General features: G+C 57.0%; 1 protein-coding gene across 7 annotated transcripts in view; it reads left to right on the forward strand.

Annotated features, from left to right (window-relative positions):
* Positions 1–14,974, forward strand: part of SPATA13 (spermatogenesis associated 13) — a 65,643-nt gene extending 50,669 nt beyond the window's left edge. For 5 of the 7 annotated variants that reach the window (XM_057707463.1, XM_057707461.1, XM_057707459.1 and 2 more), the window contains exons 3-10: positions 554–733; positions 956–1,117; positions 2,799–2,978; positions 5,082–5,314; positions 8,866–8,995; positions 10,590–10,953; positions 11,373–11,447; positions 13,158–14,974. In XM_057707463.1, the coding sequence (XP_057563446.1) occupies positions 608–733; positions 956–1,117; positions 2,799–2,978; positions 5,082–5,314; positions 8,866–8,995; positions 10,590–10,953; positions 11,373–11,447; positions 13,158–13,339 (1,452 nt within the window). In that variant the 5' untranslated portion in view covers positions 554–607 and the 3' untranslated portion in view covers positions 13,340–14,974. Of the gene's footprint in view, positions 1–553; positions 734–955; positions 1,118–2,798; positions 2,979–5,081; positions 5,315–8,865; positions 8,996–10,589; positions 10,954–11,372; positions 13,136–13,157 lie in introns of those variants that run through there. The other 2 variants (XM_057707464.1, XM_057707458.1) reach the window with 2 other exon arrangements.
* The last annotated feature ends 3,112 nt before the right edge of the window (positions 14,975–18,086 follow it).

Genomic DNA, 18,086 nt, shown 5'->3' on the forward strand with positions numbered 1-18,086 from the left:
CCTTTTACCGAAGTCTTTCCAGAAGGCACCTCTAGCCTTCGGAGCTCATGAAGAGAGCGTGTGAGTGTAACTTCTCAGTGTCAAGACCCCTAGCTGTTGCTATAGGACCCAGGGTGTCCCCACGACGTCCCGGGAGCTCGGGGTGTGAGGCCCTCCGCCCCTGCGGCTGTGTTGGCTTTAACTGCAGTAAAGGCTACAGTGAGATGCAGCGTCTGCTCAGATCCCGAGGGAAGAATGAAGAGCGGGTCTGGGTGACGCTGCGAGGGTCTGGCAGGAAGGGGTGTGCTGACCTTTGTGGGCTTGGTCCCGGGACGTCTAGGTCGGCTGCTCTGAAAGCCTTTCCGGGTGAACAGCCCAGACGGTCACCCCTGTCGGGTGACAGGCGCACCGACGAGGGGACCTGGGGTTCCTTCGGGAGCACGTGAGGGGTGCCCACCTCGCCCGCTTCCCCGCCCCCGTCGCGCGGCCTCAGACACGGCGTGTCGGCCGGGCGCGCACAGCGCGGACCCGCGGGTCCCGGGCCCCACGCTGAGTGGCCGCCTGCCTGTTGCAGCTGATCAGCGATGGCAGCGTGGTCTGCGCCGAGGCCCTGTGGGACCACGTGACCATGGATGAGCAGGAGCTGGGCTTCAAGGCGGGGGACGTCATCCAGGTCCTGGAAGCCTCCCACAAGGCCTGGTGGTGGGGCCGCAGCGGGGACAGGGAGGCCTGGTTCCCCGCCAGCTTCGTCCGAGTGAGTGTCTTCCTGGCTCCGGGAGCCACCCTGCCCTCCTAGCCCTTTCAGCCCTCCCCCTCCGAGGCTGGGGTGGGAGAGCAGGCGTTCCCGCCGTCCAGGTCGCGGCGGCCTCGGCGACGCCCAGCCCCCGCTGCCCTCCTGGCCGGCCCCGGGGAGTGGAGGCCGGGGGGCCCGGGCCGGGTGCCGCCCCCGCCGACCTGCCCCCTGCCCGTGCCGCAGCTGCGGGTCAACCAGGAGGAGCCGCCGGAGGGCTCCAGCGGCACCCCGGGCGCGGCGCCGGAGGAGCGCCCCGAGAGCAAGCAGCAGATGCGGACCAACGTGATCCGGGAGATCATGGACACCGAGCGGGTGTACATCAAGCACCTCCGGGACATCTGCGAGGTGAGCACCGGGCCTCGGGGGGCCGAGCGGCACGCGAGCGGCCCCTCCGGGCCCGGTCAAAGCCTCCGCGCACGTGTGCTTCTAGAGCCCCGCCCCCACCCCCACCTGTGGTCCCCACCCCCACCTGTGGTCCCCGCCCCTACCTGTGGTCCCCGCCCCCACCTGTGGTCCCCCGCGCAGCCGCTCGCTCACGAGGTGCTGGTCCGCCCTGGGCAGCCTGAGCAGCCCGCCGGCTTCAGGGCGCCAGGCAGCGACCTCTGGCAGGACTTGGCTGCCAAGGGTTCTCCGAGGGAGGGACGTCTAGGGGAAGCGGCACCTTTAAGTGAGCCCCGCGTGACGTTACAGAGGACCAAAGGTTTGTCACCATCCACAGCCCAGCCCGTCTCATGTCTGAGTCGTTCAGATGCAGACGAGGACAGCGGTGTCCCTGGTGCGTCGTGGGTTCTGTCCCGCCACGTCCGGGGTCGCGCTCGGCAACAAAGTCTCTCCCACCACGTGCGCCCCGCCTGCTCTCTCCGCTTCTGGGCTGTGAGCGCTGATGTCTGCACGTTTCCGATTCAGCCGCCAGGGTCCGGCAGGAGGCAGGCCAAGTGCGGCCCCTCCCTCCCCCCCCCCCCCCCCCGCGGGTGCGGCTGGCCTGACACCCAGATAAGGACACCCACCCCCCGCCCCCAGCGTGTGGTTTATTTGTGGCAGCTGCCTCGTTCCATGTGAACCTGTGGTTGAGGGAGTTCCTCTAAAGAGGCCTTTTAGGGAAATAGTCACTGCTGCTAACTGTTGAGCACCACTGTGTCCCTTCGCCGAGTTAACTCGCCCCCACGACAGTCACAGGCAGGTCCCACGCTCCCCAGTGAGAGATGGGGAAGCCCAGGCGCAGAGGCGTAAGCGGCGTGGTTAGGGTTGTAAACCAGGCCGTCCACCCTACAGCCTGTGAAAATTCACCCCAGGTCGTCAGTGGCCTGCGTTTTACCATGTCGTCAGTTCAGGCTGATTCAGTATAATTACACGGTGCCAGTTTGGGGGTAACTGTGACACGTTCTCGTGGCCTTTCCTCGCTGCCTCCTCCGTGTCCTACCCGAGCCGCGTACAACCAGGGCGTCAGGCACAGGGAATCGGGGTGCTCTGATGAGAGCAGGCCTCGGATTAGAGATCGGCAGATTTGTGTCCTTTTCTGTAGAGACTGGGTGATGCTGGAGCCCTCGGCTGAGCCGTTCTTGGCTCTGGGCCGTGACTGTGAGCATTGCTCTGTGAGCAGCTCAGCCAGCAACGGCATCCGTACTGGACAGGCCTTCTCGGCCGTGAAATGGGATTAGTGATGGGAGAATGGTTATCTGAAGAGTTTAGAAATAGTGTGACGGTACCGGCGTTTGAGCTCTAATATTTGAAACCAAGCAACTTGTTTCACGAGTATAATCTGGAAACGTCCTATGGTGTCTTGAATTCTAAATCCAACCACATGTACCTTTTCTCTTTCCTTTTGTTTTTAATGTATTTAGGCCACACCGTAGTCACAGAAGTATAATGAGTCCGTCAGGGACCCCTAGGGTTAAAATAATTTTCTCTAGTTAAAATCCACTCTAAGACCATGGCTCTGGGCCCCCAGAGCTGTATTATTCAAATACATAATGTCTGTGAATTTCCAGATTGATTAAAAAAAAGAGTTTGCTTTCCTCTTCTGCAGGGCTACATTCGGCAGTGTCGCAAGCACACCGCAATGTTCACGGTCGCTCAGCTCGCCACCATTTTTGGAAACATTGAAGATATTTACAAATTCCAAAGAAAGTTCCTGAAAGACCTTGAGAAACAGTACAATAAAGAGGAACCTCATCTGAGTGAAATAGGATCCTGCTTTCTTCAGCATGTACGTCACCCCCCACTTCTTGCTAAGGACATCCAGCTAAGTCATTCTGAAATGTTTCTCCATGAAGCAGCCGGGGTCCTTTTTGTTTTGTTTCATTTAGTTTAATTTCGTTCGTTGTTTGCCAGATTACTTTCCCATAGGATGGAGGTGCCACTTATAAATTAAGTTGATTGCTTTATATGGTTAATCTTTACCTAAGTATCCCAAGCACATTTTTTTTCAAAATCTTCTCACTTTTATGCTATTTGGAGTCTTTTATGCAGTTTGGTTGTATTTGGAGTAATTTCTGGTAATACCAACTTGGGGTCTGATATATGTTAATCACTGTTTCCAGGGTTATATGTCAGTGCCTGTACTGCTGTGAGGCAGGTATGTTATTGTCCCCGTGTTTCCAGATGCAGAAGCTAAAGCCCAGAGAGTAGGTGACGCAGGGTCACACGTTAGTAACTGGCAGACGTGGATTCAGGCCGAGCTGTGCAGCTCTGAGACCCGCGCCTGGGATGCTGTGACCGCCTCAGAACAGTCTCCTGATGCTGGCGTGTTCACCTGGTGACTGACTGTCACTTTTTAATACAACAGACTTCAGAGGAAGAACATTCTGTTCCCAGCCAGAATGGTCAGGGCGCAAAACCAGCATTGGTGACCAGAGTGACAGGCACCAGCACCCCTACGGTCGCACCCGCCGGTCTGGGCCCAGCAGTGTCGCGGAGGCCGTGGAAGGGGCCCAGTCTCGGGGTGGGCTGTCTTTAAACGGCTGGGGCTGGAGCTGCTGCTGCTGGCCGTGCCGCTGTGGAGGTGGCCCCGGGAGGGCTCTGGGCCTGCTGGGGAGTTTGTAGGAGGTCTGTCTGGCCCGAGCAGGAGGGTCACGGAGTCGTAGGAGGGAGGCTTCAAGAGCAGGACGTGGATCCTGCTGTGAAGAACAGGAGAGTCCAGCTTGGGGACAGAGGTGTCACTGCTTCTGGGGAGGCAGGGAGGTGGGCCTGGGCGAGGGTGACAGCAGCAGGGACACAGAAAGAGGGATGGGGTGAAGTGGGGATTCTTGAGGACAAACGGACAAGGCTGGTCATGAGGAACGAGGAGAAGCAGCATCACCCTGCCGCTGGGTGTTTTGTTTTTAATGTATTTATTTATTTTTGGCTGCGTTGGGTCTTCGTTACTGCTCGTGGGCTTTCTCTAGTTGTGGTGAACTGGGGCTACTCTTCACTGCGGTGCGCAGGCTTCTCATTGTGGTGGCTTCTCTTGTGGAGCACAGGCCCTAGGTGCAGGCTTCAGTAGTTGCAGCTCACCGGCTCAGTAGCTGTGGCGCATGGGCTTAGCTGCTCCGCGGCACGTGGGACCTTCCTGGACCAGGGCTCAAACCCGTGCCCCCGCATTGGCAGGCAGATTCTCAACCACTGTGCCACCAGGGAAGTCCCCCTCTTCGGTTTTGGGTCTCAAAGAATTAAAGGGGTGGGTTAGGAACACCCATCCTCTGGGGAAGCAGGGGTTTGGTTGGAGACGTGGTGCATTAGGGGACAGCCAGGCATAAACTGGGGCAGGACCCGGGCAGGACCCAGGCCGGAGGGACCACAGCTGCAGGCAGGCGGACGTGTGTGGAGGGGGAGACCTTAGGCGGCGTCAGGAGCCTGGGGGGCTGGGAGGGCCCGCCTCGGAGTCCTGGAGGGCACGGGGCACCTGGAGGAGGGGAGGCCGAGGGACGAGGTGGCCTCTGCGTGGACGGCTGGGGGCACGTGGGAAGGACACCCGTGACCAGGAGGCGGGGCTTTGCGTCCTGCTGGTCGTGGAGAAGCCCCCCGCCCCGGGAGAGGGGAGAGGCCGGCCGCAGCCTGGGAACAGCACCGCCCCCCTCTCCGGGATGGGGGTGAGGGGCGCCCTGGGGGAGGCTTGAGCGTGACCGCCTCTCAGCGTCCGCGGAGCGGCCTGGCGTGGCGCGCACTCAGCCGCTGCCTGCACCCCCGGGGTCTGGACCCGGCCTTCCCGGGGAGGGGCGGAGCCGGCTCAGCGGGGACCTCCTCCGGGGGTGGGGTGGGGGCGGGGGCGGTGCCCCCCCCCCCCCCATCGGGCCGCGCCCCGGGGCCTGACGGAGCCGCGCTCCTCTCCCAGCAAGCGGGCTTCGCCATCTACTCCGAGTACTGCAACAACCACCCGGGCGCCTGTGCGGAGCTGGCGGGCCTGATGCAGCAGGGTCGCTACCGCCACTTCTTCGAGGCCTGCCGCCTGCTGCAGCAGATGATGGACATCGCCATCGACGGCTTCCTGCTGACGCCCGTGCAGAAGATCTGCAAGTACCCGCTGCAGCTGGCCGAGCTGCTCAAGTACACCACGCAGGAGCACGGGTGAGGGCGGCGGGGGCGGGCGGGGGTGGGGGGGGGCAAGGGGAGGGGTCCCACGGGCGGGGGGGGCGCGGGGGAGGGCTGCCACGGGCGGGGGCGGGGCTGCCACGGGCGGGGGCGTGGGGGCGTGGGGGAGGGCTCCCGCGAGCGGGGGAGGGGTGCGCGGGGGTGTGGAGGAGGGGCTCCCACGGGCGGGCCGGGGCGGGGGGGTGCGGGGGCGCAGGTGCCGCGTGATGGTGATGGGCGGGTGGCTGTGCCACCCTGACTCTGTCCGCTGCCGGGAAGACGTGTCCAGGTCGTTCAGAAGGGTTGAGTGTGTTAACTGGTGACATGGGGTGACTGAAGAGGCTCCCAAGTATCCATTTCTAGAGATATTAAAAAATAAGGATGAATTCTTAAATTGTGTCGTGAGCACGTGGGGGTGTTATTGTGTGGTCCGTCCTTACAATTGGCATGTATTTTATAAATACTCTTGTAGATATTTTTAAAACAATTTTTAAAAGAAACAGACCAGTGTGACTACACTTTCAGAAATATTTTCTCTCCTCTTATTTATGCTTGAGGTATTTCACAGCAGCTCACCCTCAGAGCAGTAGTCAGCCCTCGGTATCCGTGGAGACTGGCTTCAGGACCCCTGGACACCAAAATCTGAGGATGCTCGAGTCCCTTGTAGAAAAATGGCTCAGGGTTTATACATAACCCGTGCACAGCTTTCCCGATACTTTAAATCATCTCCAGGTTACTTTTAATGCCACATACTTCTAATGCAACGCAGATGCTGTGTAAAGAGCCGCTGGCATGTGGCAAATGCAAGTTGTGCGCTCTGGAACCTTCTGAAATTTTCCCCCCACGTATTTTGAGCCCTCCGTCGGTGGAATCATGGATGCGGAGCTGCTAGATGTGGAGGGCCGGCCGTGTCATGCCCTGGCACACAGAGTTCCTTCTGAGAGCAGGGAGCCTCGAAGGCCTGGCGTGGCATGCGGGGTGCGCTCGGGGACCCGAGGTCCTGCTGGGCCGCGAGCCCCTCCCGTCCAGCTGGTGCTGGCTCTGCCTCCCAGTGCCGGGCGCCCTGCTCCCTCCGGCCCCGGGCCCGGGGCTTCTCGGCATGGGTACCCGAATGCCCCACCTCCCTTGGGGGCTTGCTTCGAGAATGCTCCCGAGGGACCCAAACTGTTATCTTTTGCTGACCGAGCAGCAAGTCATCGTCCCCCCGCGCGCACAGAACAGCGGCTGCCCCTGCCGCGGTGGCCCGGACGCCGTCGCCGTCGCGCGTGGGAGCAGGCCCGCCCCTTCCGAGAGGTGGGGAGGGGTCCGCGCCGCAGCCCCGTGCCGCCGGGGCCGCGGCCGGCGTTGGGCAAGGCGCTGGGACCAAGCCTCTTGTTTTCCGTGGGAACCAAACCTTGTCCGTGAGCTCTGTGTCGCAGCGCGAAGCCTTCACGCCGCCTGCGGCCCTCTGAAGGACGGTCTTGGAGGGGGACCTGGGGAGAGGCAGCGGGGAGAGATGGGGCCCAGAGGAAGGTTGCTGCGGAGAACCACAGGGCTCTGGGCTCTGGCGTCCGCCGGCTGCCCTGCGAGCAGTGGGGTTCTCCCCGCAGCAGCGCCCGCCCTGCAGGGCGTGGGGGACAGCTCAGCCCCTGGCCTCTGCCGCTGGACCCCTGCCCGGAGAGCGGTCTTCTTGCCATCAGCTTGGGAGGTAGGCAGAAAGAGCAGCATACCCAGGTGATGATGTTAGTTTAAAGAATTAGGATGAACGGAGTAAGAGAAGGGAGTTCACTGAAGTAAGTAAAAGGAAACTGCTTTATGGTTTTTTTCTTTTTCTAATGGAAAAACCAGAAAACTTTGATTGAAAATAGCAAAGTCAACGAGTTGCAAATTGGGAGAAGTTTTTTAAAAAAGGATAAAAAGGCATCATGATGAGGAACCAGAGAGAATAAATAAGCAAATTAAGAAGCAGAGTATCTTGGAAGACGGATCTCTTCCAGGGGTGCATCCCTCACCCTTCAGCACTTAACTCTTCTCTTTTAAGGGCATTTTTCACTGTGAGACGTTCGCATCCTTTGTTTCAAAAAAAAAGACATTTTAAAGGAAATGACAAAAAGCCTATTTCCTTGTCTGAGGTAAAACAAAACAAAATATTTTTTAAAAAAGCATACACTCTGCCTCTTTTCTGAAATTGTACAGAAAAACTTGTAGAAAAAAATAGTTATTCCGCACACTTTCCTCATTGCTGGAGCACTCTCTGGGGGCTTACTTCCGGTATTTTGGCAGCCCCCGTGTGTCACTTTGTTCTTTTTTTTTTAATTTATTTATTTGTTCGTTTTTCATTGGCTGTGTTGGGCCTTTGTTGCTGCACACAGGCTTTCTCTAGTTGCGGCGAGCAGGGGCTACTTTTTGTTGTGGTGCGCAGGCTCCTCATTGCGGAGCACAGGCTCTAGGTGTATGGGCTTCAGTAGCTGCGGCACGTGGGCTCAATAGTTCTGGCTCGCGGGCTCTAGAGCACAGGCTCAGTAGTTTTGGTGCACAGGCTTAGTTGCTCCATGACATGTGGGATCTTCCCAGACCGGGGGTCAAACCCGTGTCCCCTGCATTGGCCGGCAGATTCTTAACCACTGCGCCACCTAGAAAGTCCTGTCACTTTGTTCTTCTTTTCTGCTCCGCTTCTAACTGAAGACAGTGGCATCTGGGCTGCCTGGGGATGGGGTGGGGGGATGCCCAGGGACCTCCCAGGAGCGGAGGTTAGCTGTGTTTGGTAAATAGACAGCGGAGTTTGCTCCCGAGGCTCTTTTCCTCCGGCTGTGCGGGAGGGCTGCAGTCCAGTCCGCCTGAGACCCAGAGGCTCTGTTTGTCCTGGGAGACGCAGGAAAGTGCGGCGAAAAGAAGACTCAGCTCATTAGCTGCGCAACTGGTTTACATGTCCCCGAATTATTAACATGAAGCGAGACTTGAATGTAAAACTTTCTGGCCCCAGACATGCTGTCTTGCAGCCTGTGCGCAGATCGGAGCTCCGGTTTTCCTGGTGCCTCCAGTGTTAGAGGGGCTGCTGGGGGCACGTGTGGGTTTGATTTGACTGTAGCCTGTGGAAAGCACAGAAGTGAGGATGTGTCGTGTCAGCATTGACGTAACTCTCTGGGGTCCTCCCCCCCTTTCCTGAGCGGTGTGAAAGGTGAGACTCGGAGCACATCACCACCCTCGAGCGTGGGCGGCAGTGATTAAAGTGCTTTATGGGGCGACGCCAGCTCTACGAGGAGTGGCGCAGTAACAGAGGCCTGTCTTTTCGTTGTTAATGAAAGTAATCCGTCGTCACTGTGGCTAAAAGTTATTTCGTGTGGGCTTTGCTTTCGCTCACTGTGGTTTCTGGGAAACAGATGGTCCCTGAGCCTGTGGGGACTGTAGCCTATCCATGAAGGAACTGGCGAGAGGGAACGGTGGCTGTTGTTTAAAGGCCACCTGGTCTAGACTGTCAGCGTCCGACCAGGGATGGAGTGTATTATTTCGTGGGTCCTCGTCTGCGACCTGCCTGTTAACGCGGTTAAAACTAACCCCTCGCTTTGCAGCGATTACAGCAACATAAAGGCAGCGTACGAGGCCATGAAGAATGTCGCCTGTTTGATCAATGAGCGGAAGCGCAAGCTGGAGAGCATAGACAAGATAGCGCGGTGGCAGGTGTCCATCGTGGGCTGGGAGGTACGTGGGAGCCCCCCCCCCGTGGTCCCCTAGTGTGATGACACACTTCTGTCCTGCGATGGGTACCCTGTGCTCTTGGCTTCAACGCGTGATATTTTGAGGCACGTTGTTGAAGTTAACAGTCAGATGCTTTACCAGGAAGTACTCTGAAGAGTGTCTGTAATCAATTTATTGATTATACACCCTGACTCTCCTGCCTGATGGTGGGCTCCGTGAGAGGGGCTGGGAACACAGTGCAGGTTATGTCGTGGTAGGGGGTGAGTCCTGTCTGATCTGGGGAGGGAAGTGTTACCTGTGTGGTAGGGCTGCCGTGAGGGTGTATAAGGCAGCACAGTGCAGCACTTGACCCCCAGCCTGTGATAACGGCCCAGCACGTACACACACACACACACACACACACGCACGCTTTTACTTATAAAAGCAACAGGGACAGTGGCTAGTGCCTGTACTGTGTGCACCACGTGCCTGGCACTGATCTAAGCCGTTTAAATATATAAACTCATTTAACCCTCTCAGTAGTCCTATTAGAAGTAGGAACTATTAGTACCCCATTTAACAGATGGGGAAGCTGAGGCACAGAAAGGTGAGGGAGCAGCGCGGGACCCAGGCCACTGCTCCTGTGGCCGTCACCCAGGACAGCTACCTGTGATGCTCAGATGGCTTTCAGACCCAGCAGGAGTCATCCTGCATCAGGTTAATCGGTCGGAACTCACTCTCACAAACGACTGTGAAAATTTGGATGGAGCAGTTAGGTTTTCAGCTAAAGCGGGTGACACCAATGAACCCTGGAGAGAAATACTCCTCTTTCAAGGCCCTCATGGACTCCGGGAGTTCAGACAGGAGGGACCTGAGGGATCCGTGGGTCTGAGTCTCCTGTTCTGTGAGCCAAGAATCCAGGGCACAGAATCGCTGTAGGCAAGTAAATAGAAAAGCCATTTTGGAGTCAAGATCTTTTGCCTCCAAAAATTACCGTCTATAACTGGGGTTAGAGGAGAATAAAATCTTAAAATCAAAGGCCAGTGTCGTACCAAACACCGTAAAGTGACACTGGATTAGGCCCTACCTAAATATTACAAAACCGCCTTTTTCCTCCTGCTCTTGAGCTCTGACATCTAGGGGATAATTTATTTTCAGAAGTTTACGAGTTTCTTCCTGGCAATTTGTCATCTGGCCTTTTGTTTCCAAGACCCTGAGCTAGTTATGCCGGGGAGCTGCCGTTCGCCTGACTCAGAAGCCGCCCAGGAAGCCTCGTTCCTGGGGGCGGGTGGGGGGGGGGGTCCAGGCCAGCTGCCATTTCGGATCCTGACTGGATCCCATCCATCCAGATCTTTCTGATAAAGGAGACCCCCCCCCCAGGTGACGTAACGGCTCGATCACATTCTCCCATGAAGTAGGGAAGAGAGATGAGACGTTTCCCGCGTGAAGAAGCTGACAGCCGAGGTCTGACCAGCCTTTGAGGCCCTGCCCGGCACGTGGGCCTCATGTAACTGGCCCGCCCATGGGGATTTGTGCCAGGGCCTTCCCACCCCTGACCCCCGGCACCCGGAGACCTCACGTCGGGGACCTCAGGACATGTTCCCACCCTTCCCTCCAGGGGCAGGACATCCTCGAGCGCAGCTCGGAGCTGATCCACTCCGGGGAGCTGACCAGGGTCACCCGGCAGGGCAAGAGCCAGCAGCGGACCTTCTTCCTGTTTGACCACCAGCTGGTGGCCTGCAAGAAGGACCTGCTGCGGAGGGACGTGCTCTACTACCGCGGCCGCACGGACATGGACGCCGTGGAGCTCGTGGACCTGGAGGACGGCGCCCGCACCCCTGGCGTCAGGAACGCCTTCAAGCTGGTCAGCAGGATGGGCGACGAGGTGCACCTGTTCTGTGCCAAGAAGCCCGAGGACAAGACACGGTGGCTGCAGGCCTGCAGGGACGAGCGGAGGCGGGTGCAGGAGGACCGGGCCATGGGTGAGCCTGGGGTCTCGGCGCCTCTCCCGGTTCAGGCGCCACGGGGAGGAGACCAGGGAACCGCAGGTCCTGATATTCCTAAACTGACTGATGAGACTGCCCGGGACAGGTGTGCCGTGGGTCCTATTGTTGGGCCCATTTTACAGATGAGGAAACTGAGGCTGAAGACGCCTGCCCCCTCTTAGAACGCGGGTTGTCACTCTTCACGCGTCCTGGTCGGGAGACTAGCAACGTGGCCGTCCTGGGGATCATCCCCCTCCTTTTCCACTTGCTTCAGCCCTTTCTCCTTCCTTAGGGATGAAGGTGCTCTGCTTCAGGTTGTGGGGCAGACCTCAAGGTTAATGTGGGTTTGGTGCACGTTTTATTCCTAGATGTTCTCACTTGTTTTGAATACATATCACGTTTGTTTCTAAATCCAGGAATGGAAATTTCAGAACATCAGAAGAAACTCGCCATGTTAAATGCTCAAAAGGCAGGACACGGAAAGTCAAAAGGTAAGTTTTGGAGAAGACTTCGTTTCCTTAGTGTGTGCGTCAGTATTGGAATTAAAACGGGGAGAAATGCTCAAAGCTGTTAGGTATGACCGACTCCAAGTGAAGAAGAGAAGGGTGGGTGAAACTCAGAATGATCCGTCAGCAACAGATGGTTTAAGATCACAGGCATCGGCTCTGAGTTTGCTTTAGTACCTGCTCACGTCTGAAGAGGAGCCTGTACGATGTGTTTGACGGGGGGCCGAGGCGCTCCTAGACCCCTGCCCTGCCCTCTGAGCCTCCGCTGTGGAGGGAGGGAGGGAGCGAGGGAGGGCTTACCCACAGGGCAACCAGCCCACAGTTCAGGGCGTGTGTGGAGGAAATCTCCAACCCCAGACCGCTTGTCAGCTGAAGCTATGTCCTAAGTCAGGTAAGAAAAAAGATGTAAAGGTTCAGTGCGTCAAGCAGTGAGCGAAAGCAGAAGATCCTTTGGTTTCTTTGGAGCCTGGATTCTCTACCCTGCAGGCACGTTCCATGGGAATGGCCTGGGCGGGTCTTACAAAAAGCCCTGGACACAGACCCCCGCATCCACACGTGCCCAGTACAAAATATTCTAGCCCAACAGGAGTGAAACAATAAGGATTCTTATTCCAGAAATACGTGTTATATTCCTATAAACTTTATTCATGTGAAATTTATCCCATTCGGTATTTTCCTACCCGAAAATGCAAAAACAAGGACCAGTCCAACCCAGGACTGTTGGTCCGAGAAGACTTTATTACCAGAACAGCGTTTAGCAGCCCCCTGCTTCCTCCACTCAAATGCAGAATTCCCCCCACCCCAAGTTACGGATATCTTCAAGGCAGAAAATCCCGTCTTAATTATTTATTTCTTGCACCTCCACTTTGGATGGCAGGTGACCGGTAAATACCAGTTTGTTGAGATTCACTAGTTCCCGTCCATGTCTTCCGAGGGTCACTGGCCTAGCGGCCAGGCAGCTCGCTGGAAAGGGCACTCAGGGTTCTGGGGGTCGCCTGTCGCGCACTTTCCGTGAGTGTGCCCATGCTATCCTCTCTGCTGCCCTGGAGGAGGAGCGAAGCTTTGCCGTGGGTCAGGTGCAGGGAGGGGTTGTGGACGGAGGCCTGTCTTTTTTCCATTTCTCCTGTTTTCATGCCCACTTTCACAGTTCCCGTGTGGTCTTGGGACCGCTCTGCACAGGTTTAAAAGGCTGCCTCTAAAGAAATGGTTTTGGTTAATTTGATGAGGAATGAAACAGGGGCGCTCTTCTAAGCACATTACTTATATGCACTGATTTAGTTCTCCTAACAGCCCAGTAGGCGCTGTTACCCCATCTTAGAGGTTGGAAAACTGAGGCTCAGAGAAATGAAATAATTGCACCCAGTAAGCGGAGAGGCAGTGTGAGCTCCAGTCCAGGCTCACTGCAAGCACCTCCCTGCTGCTCTCCCCACGAGCGTCCAGCTCCAGGCCTGCCAGTGACGTTTACACGGTGTCCCTGGGTTCCCGTTTCCCTTCCGGTCCCTTGGCTGTCACGGTACCTTCCCGGGGGGGGGGTGTTTACGTGCAGATTCGGTGATCTGAGTGTAAGTGTCAGGACAGCGGTGAGGGGTCCTTTTGGGGAGTGGGACTGGGGAGTTGGGGGGGGGGTGCACTTGCTTTTCCTTTGGGGCTGCGCGGCACTGAGTCGCTGTCCCTCTGCCCCCCACCCCGCGGCAGGCTACGGCGGCGGAGGATGCCCCGCGGCGCCCCCGCTCCAGAGCCTGCGGCCGGTGCACCAGCGCCACGTCACGGTGCCGGCCAGCCTGCCGCAGCAGCAGGTGTTCGCCCTGGCGGAGCCCAAGAGGAAGCCGTCGCTGTTCTGGCACACCTTCCACAAGCTCACCCCCTTCAGGAAGTGACGGGGGCCCTGTGCCGAGGGGTCTCCTCCACACGTGGTGCAGGGACCCGGTGCTGAAGGCCCCTCCTGGGACGCAGTGAGGACCCGCCTCGCCTGCGGCCGCAGGGGCCCGGCTGCCCCCTCAGGGCACACGGCTCCGGGGGCCCCCGGACGCCCCCGCGCCCCCACAGAGGCGGCCGAGGCCTGGGGACCCGCGTGGGCTCCGAGGTGATGCCGGACGGGGACCCGGGAGCGTCGCTGAGGATGAGCTGCGGGCCGGGCACCGGGCGGGCTGAGGGCGGTCCGCTCCCGAGGAGGGTGGTCGGGGTCACTCTGCCTTCGATCTTGAAGGGCATGGGAGTGCTGGGGTGGTCCCTCTCGTCCGTGGTGTCGGGGGCCCTGGCATCCACCCAGTTGCCAGACCGTGGGGCCGGCCTCTCCCGCAGGCTCCCCCGCCACGGGCCTCCGCACGTGGTCCAGGGTCCGAGGTGCGCAGAGACCCACCCGCTCCAAAGACGCCGCGGCTTCAGGGAGGCGGGGAGCCCGCTGCTGGCTGTGCACACGTGTCCCCGCCCGCGTGTGACTCCCTGAGCAGAAACCTGAGAACCTTCACACACGTGCATTTGCAACTAGAGAAAAACCAGTTTCCTTTTGTCTGATGATGACGTGGACGTGCAGACATCCCAGTGGAAACATGTCCTTAAAGAGCATCCCTGGGCCTGTTCCTCCCTTTGCCCCGTCCTCGACGATTATGTGACAGTGATACGTACCTTCTTCCACGAAGAACACACGAGGCTCAAAGTTCCCGCTCCCTCCGCATCTGAAGCCCACTTTGTCCCATACCCCCCAGGCGCTCACGCCAGCCGTGCTGTGACCAGCACGTCCACAGGTCTCTGAAGATCCGCTCCTCATGAGAGAGACCTAGCTGAGTAGGTGCGGACTCAGAGCCGGCTCCTCTAGTGAAGGCCACGCAGCCGACACCTGCGGCCGTGACCTCCCTGCCTTTGTCTAGATTCTAAATTTTGATGAAAATACTTTTACACAAGCCGGGAGGGAACGGGCTCCGCCAGAGGGACGCCTTCCCGTGGCCTCGTGCAGCAGGCAGGGGCCCGCTACGCACCCTTTGGTTTTCCACTTGAGAATCCCTTCTTGGTGTTGAGGCCTCGGAAGTTCTCTTTTCTTCCAGGCCCCTGCTTGAGAGTGAGTACACCTGTACTGTCCTAACAGAGGGGACGCCTGAGCTTCCAGCGGTGGCCCCTCCTTCCCACTCCCAGAGCAGTTCCCCAGGGAGATGACGTGGACGGGGCTGCCTCTGGGGACCTTGGGGCCCCGGGTCCAGGACGGAGGCTGCGTCTGTGAGGAAGCGTCTCAGGAGGTGCTGTGGGTCCGTGTGAGCGTGTGTGCGTGCGTGCGTGCGTGTGTGTCCTCTTTGAATAGACTTCTCAATTTTAGTTGCATTTGTATAACTGACCTTTTTACTAACAAGATATAATGATATATTTTGAAGACCGTACTTAATATGCTTTTCGTGGGCCCCCTCAGCGAACACTGTAGGGCCTCTGTGCTAAATAGAGTTGTTTGTGTATACGGCCGTTGTGAACAGTTGGGTTGCTTGTTTGTTTTTTTTTTTTTTAATAAAAGAGAATTACTTTGAGGAAGTAAAGAGAATCAGTTGTTTATGTTATATTTCCAGTAAGGACTCAGCTCCAGTGCGGAAGCACCTGGAGGACCCCCACCTCACAGTCTCCCCCCTCCCCCATCTCCCCCAACCTCCCCATCTCCCCCCTCCCCCCATCTCCCCCATCTCTCTCCATCTCCCCCCTCCCCCCATCTCCCCCACCACCCCCATCTCCCCCAACCTCCCCATCTCCCCTATCTCTCTCCATCTCCCCCATCTCTCCCCATCTCCCCCCACTTCCCCCATATCCCTCCATCTCCCCCACCTCCCCTCCTCCTTCCATCTCCCCCCACCTCCCCATCTCCCCCAACCTCCCCATCTCCCCCGACCTCCCCATCTGCCCCCATCTCTCCCCGTCTCCTCCCTTGGCCAGAGCACAGGGCTGGAGGTGCTGTGGGCAGCCCTGGTTTGTCCGCTGGCTGAGCCCTGCCCCCTGCCTCCTCCTCCCCCCTGCCTCCTCCTCCCCCCGCCCCGGGCTTCCCAACAGAGGAGCAGGAAGCACGGACACCAGGACACGTGGGGACAGTCACTTGGTCAGAAGTCCGTCCTGGATGGTTCCTGCTTGGATTTCCAGGTGATGTGAAAACTGCTAAAAGCGTTTAAAGAGAGAGAAGTCCTTGGAGCTCTTTACGTCTGTGCCTAGCTCGGGCAGTTAGCAACTGCCTGTGTTCCCTGCAGAACAGACGCCTGTTGTGTCTCCACACTTGCCAAGCTTCCTTCTTGATTTCTCACTTGTTCCACTTGGAGAGAAAAAGAGGAAAACAAAGAGCCTCCTGTACAGATTGTGTATGCATTTCACTGGGAATCTCACTTTCTCCGTCTTTTTCTCTTTTTAACCCTACACTGCATACTGTGGGTGGACCCCCCCCCCCAAAAAAAAAACAGAGATGGCACAACATTTTGATGAATTTCACTTATTCTGTCATTCATGTTTGAGAAGTTGCCAGCTCTGTTGAAAGGCCTCAGGTCCAAAGCAGCTCTCTCGGTTTTGATGATGCTAACATGTGTAACAGCCTTGCAGTAGGTTGTCAGCAGTCGTCAAGCAGGATATCTGTAAAGTCCCGGGGAAACGGCATTCTTTGTGGCCTGCAAACTGGAAGGAGAGTGGCAGTGATTTGCTGGCACTTTCCTGGGACACCTTCTGTGTCTCCTGCTCCCGGTGGATCTGATCTGTTCCCCCCCGTAGACCTGATTTTGTCGTTGAGAACATTTGACCCCATCTCCACTCTAGTTCTGAATCCTGTCATGCCTTTTAATTGATAATACCAAGACTGAGCTCCACGCCTGATCAGAACATCCCCTCCATCCTGCGTTGCTGCTGTCTAGACACAGAGCAGAAGCGCATTTAATTCACAGCCTGTTTCACAATAGGAATCTTTTGTAAAAGCTGTGAGCCTGCGTTTTATCCGTTGGGAGTCTCTACAAGCCCAGACAGCTGGTTGTTCTCAATGAGAATCAGGTCAGTTACGCAGCCAGGACAGAGCAGCCCGGCCGCCTGAGTCAGGGAAGAACGTGCGGGCGATGTTTTCTCGAGGAGAGGAGAAACAGACGTGCGCCTCACAGTTCAGTGCCAGCAAGTGTGGGTCCATGGGGCTCACAGGCCAGGGACGCTGGGCACGTATCAGCAAGGTCAGACTGCCCCAAAGCAACTGTCTCCATCGTGAGCTTAGCCAGCCAGTGGTTCTCCCTGTTAAAATTTCACCTGGCTCCTGCCGCTCTTCTCAGGCTGAATCCAACGAAGGTGGAGTCCAAAAGATTCTGAAAATAATAAGTAGAAACTGTCTGATCTTGGGGGGAAGAAAGCAACCCCAAGAACGTAAATACTGGATGCAAATTTAATAACAAGCTTAACGTTACTGTCTTCAGCTGTCTGTTAGGCATCTGACGTGTGGATTTGGGAAATACTGTAACTGATTCAGTAATGTAACAGTTGGTCATTTTTTGGTAAATATTAGCTTCCATTGTGTTTGACTTACCTACTTTGCAAGGCTTTTGGTGACCTGTTGCTTCGATTCTAACTCATCAACATCAAGACCATGTTATCTGTGTAGGTCAAGTGACAGCTTCCAAACTGATGAAGAAGCTGTTGACAGCTGAAATGTGTTGTACAAGATCACTGTAACTTGAAATGTATTTTCTCTGAAGTTTTTGTAAAAAAAATATATATATATATTTACAATGTTATTCGAATGATTTCTTGTAAATGCTGTGAATCTATATTTGTTGTTTTGTATCTGTATATTAAAGTTAATTTGCCAAACTGGCTCTAGTAATGCATTTGAGACAGAGAGAGAGAGAGAGAGAGAGAGAGAGAGTGTGTGTGTGTGTGTGTGTGTGTGTGTAACATATGTTTTAAATGGAGAGTGCTAGGAGGGTGTCTGGGATTTACAGCTCATTCCCTGTCTGGATGCTGATAGATTTCTTTTCAGTAAAAAATCATCCATCAGTGAGCTGATGAAACTGCTGGGTGGGTGCGGGAGAAAGAAGCTCTGAGGGGTACAGAGAGGGGCCACTTGACTTGAAAAAAGCCACCAAAGATTGGAATGAGACTGGAAAGCCAGAACGCAAGTGAGAAGCACCGTCTGGCTCCCAGGGGTGCGAGGCAGATGTGGGCCCTTCCCGGGGGGTCCGGATCCAAAGGCGGCCGGGCCCTGGGAGGGTGGGGGGTGGGTGAGAACTTCCTTCCCTGATTAACAGCTCAGGGAGGTTAAGCAGATAGCCCCTTGCTGCTGTGACCGTCCCGAGGGAAGGGCTGCCCCAGAGTTGCCGGCAGCAGCGCCCCTGCTCCGCTTGTTTACTGCTGACAGCCACCTGCCCCCTCCTAGGGCTGGACTGAAAAGCGGGGGCTTTGCACAGGGGGCCGGGAGTGTGGAAGCCTTCCTGGAACCTGACACCCCCTCGGGGGCTCAGGAGGGCACCCCACGGAGGGAGGAGAGGGCTGGGGGGCAGGGCCGTTTCTCAGAGGGGGTCTGGAGAGATGACCCAGCACAGGAGCCGCCCACCCTCCAGGCACCAGAGAGGCAGTGAAACGGGCGAATCTCCAACGGCGGCGGAGGGGGTCCAGGGGGACAAGCACCCAGAGCATCAGTAG

This window comes from Hippopotamus amphibius, chromosome 14, assembly GCF_030028045.1.
Source record: "Hippopotamus amphibius kiboko isolate mHipAmp2 chromosome 14, mHipAmp2.hap2, whole genome shotgun sequence".
Lineage (NCBI taxonomy): Eukaryota > Metazoa > Chordata > Mammalia > Artiodactyla > Hippopotamidae > Hippopotamus > Hippopotamus amphibius.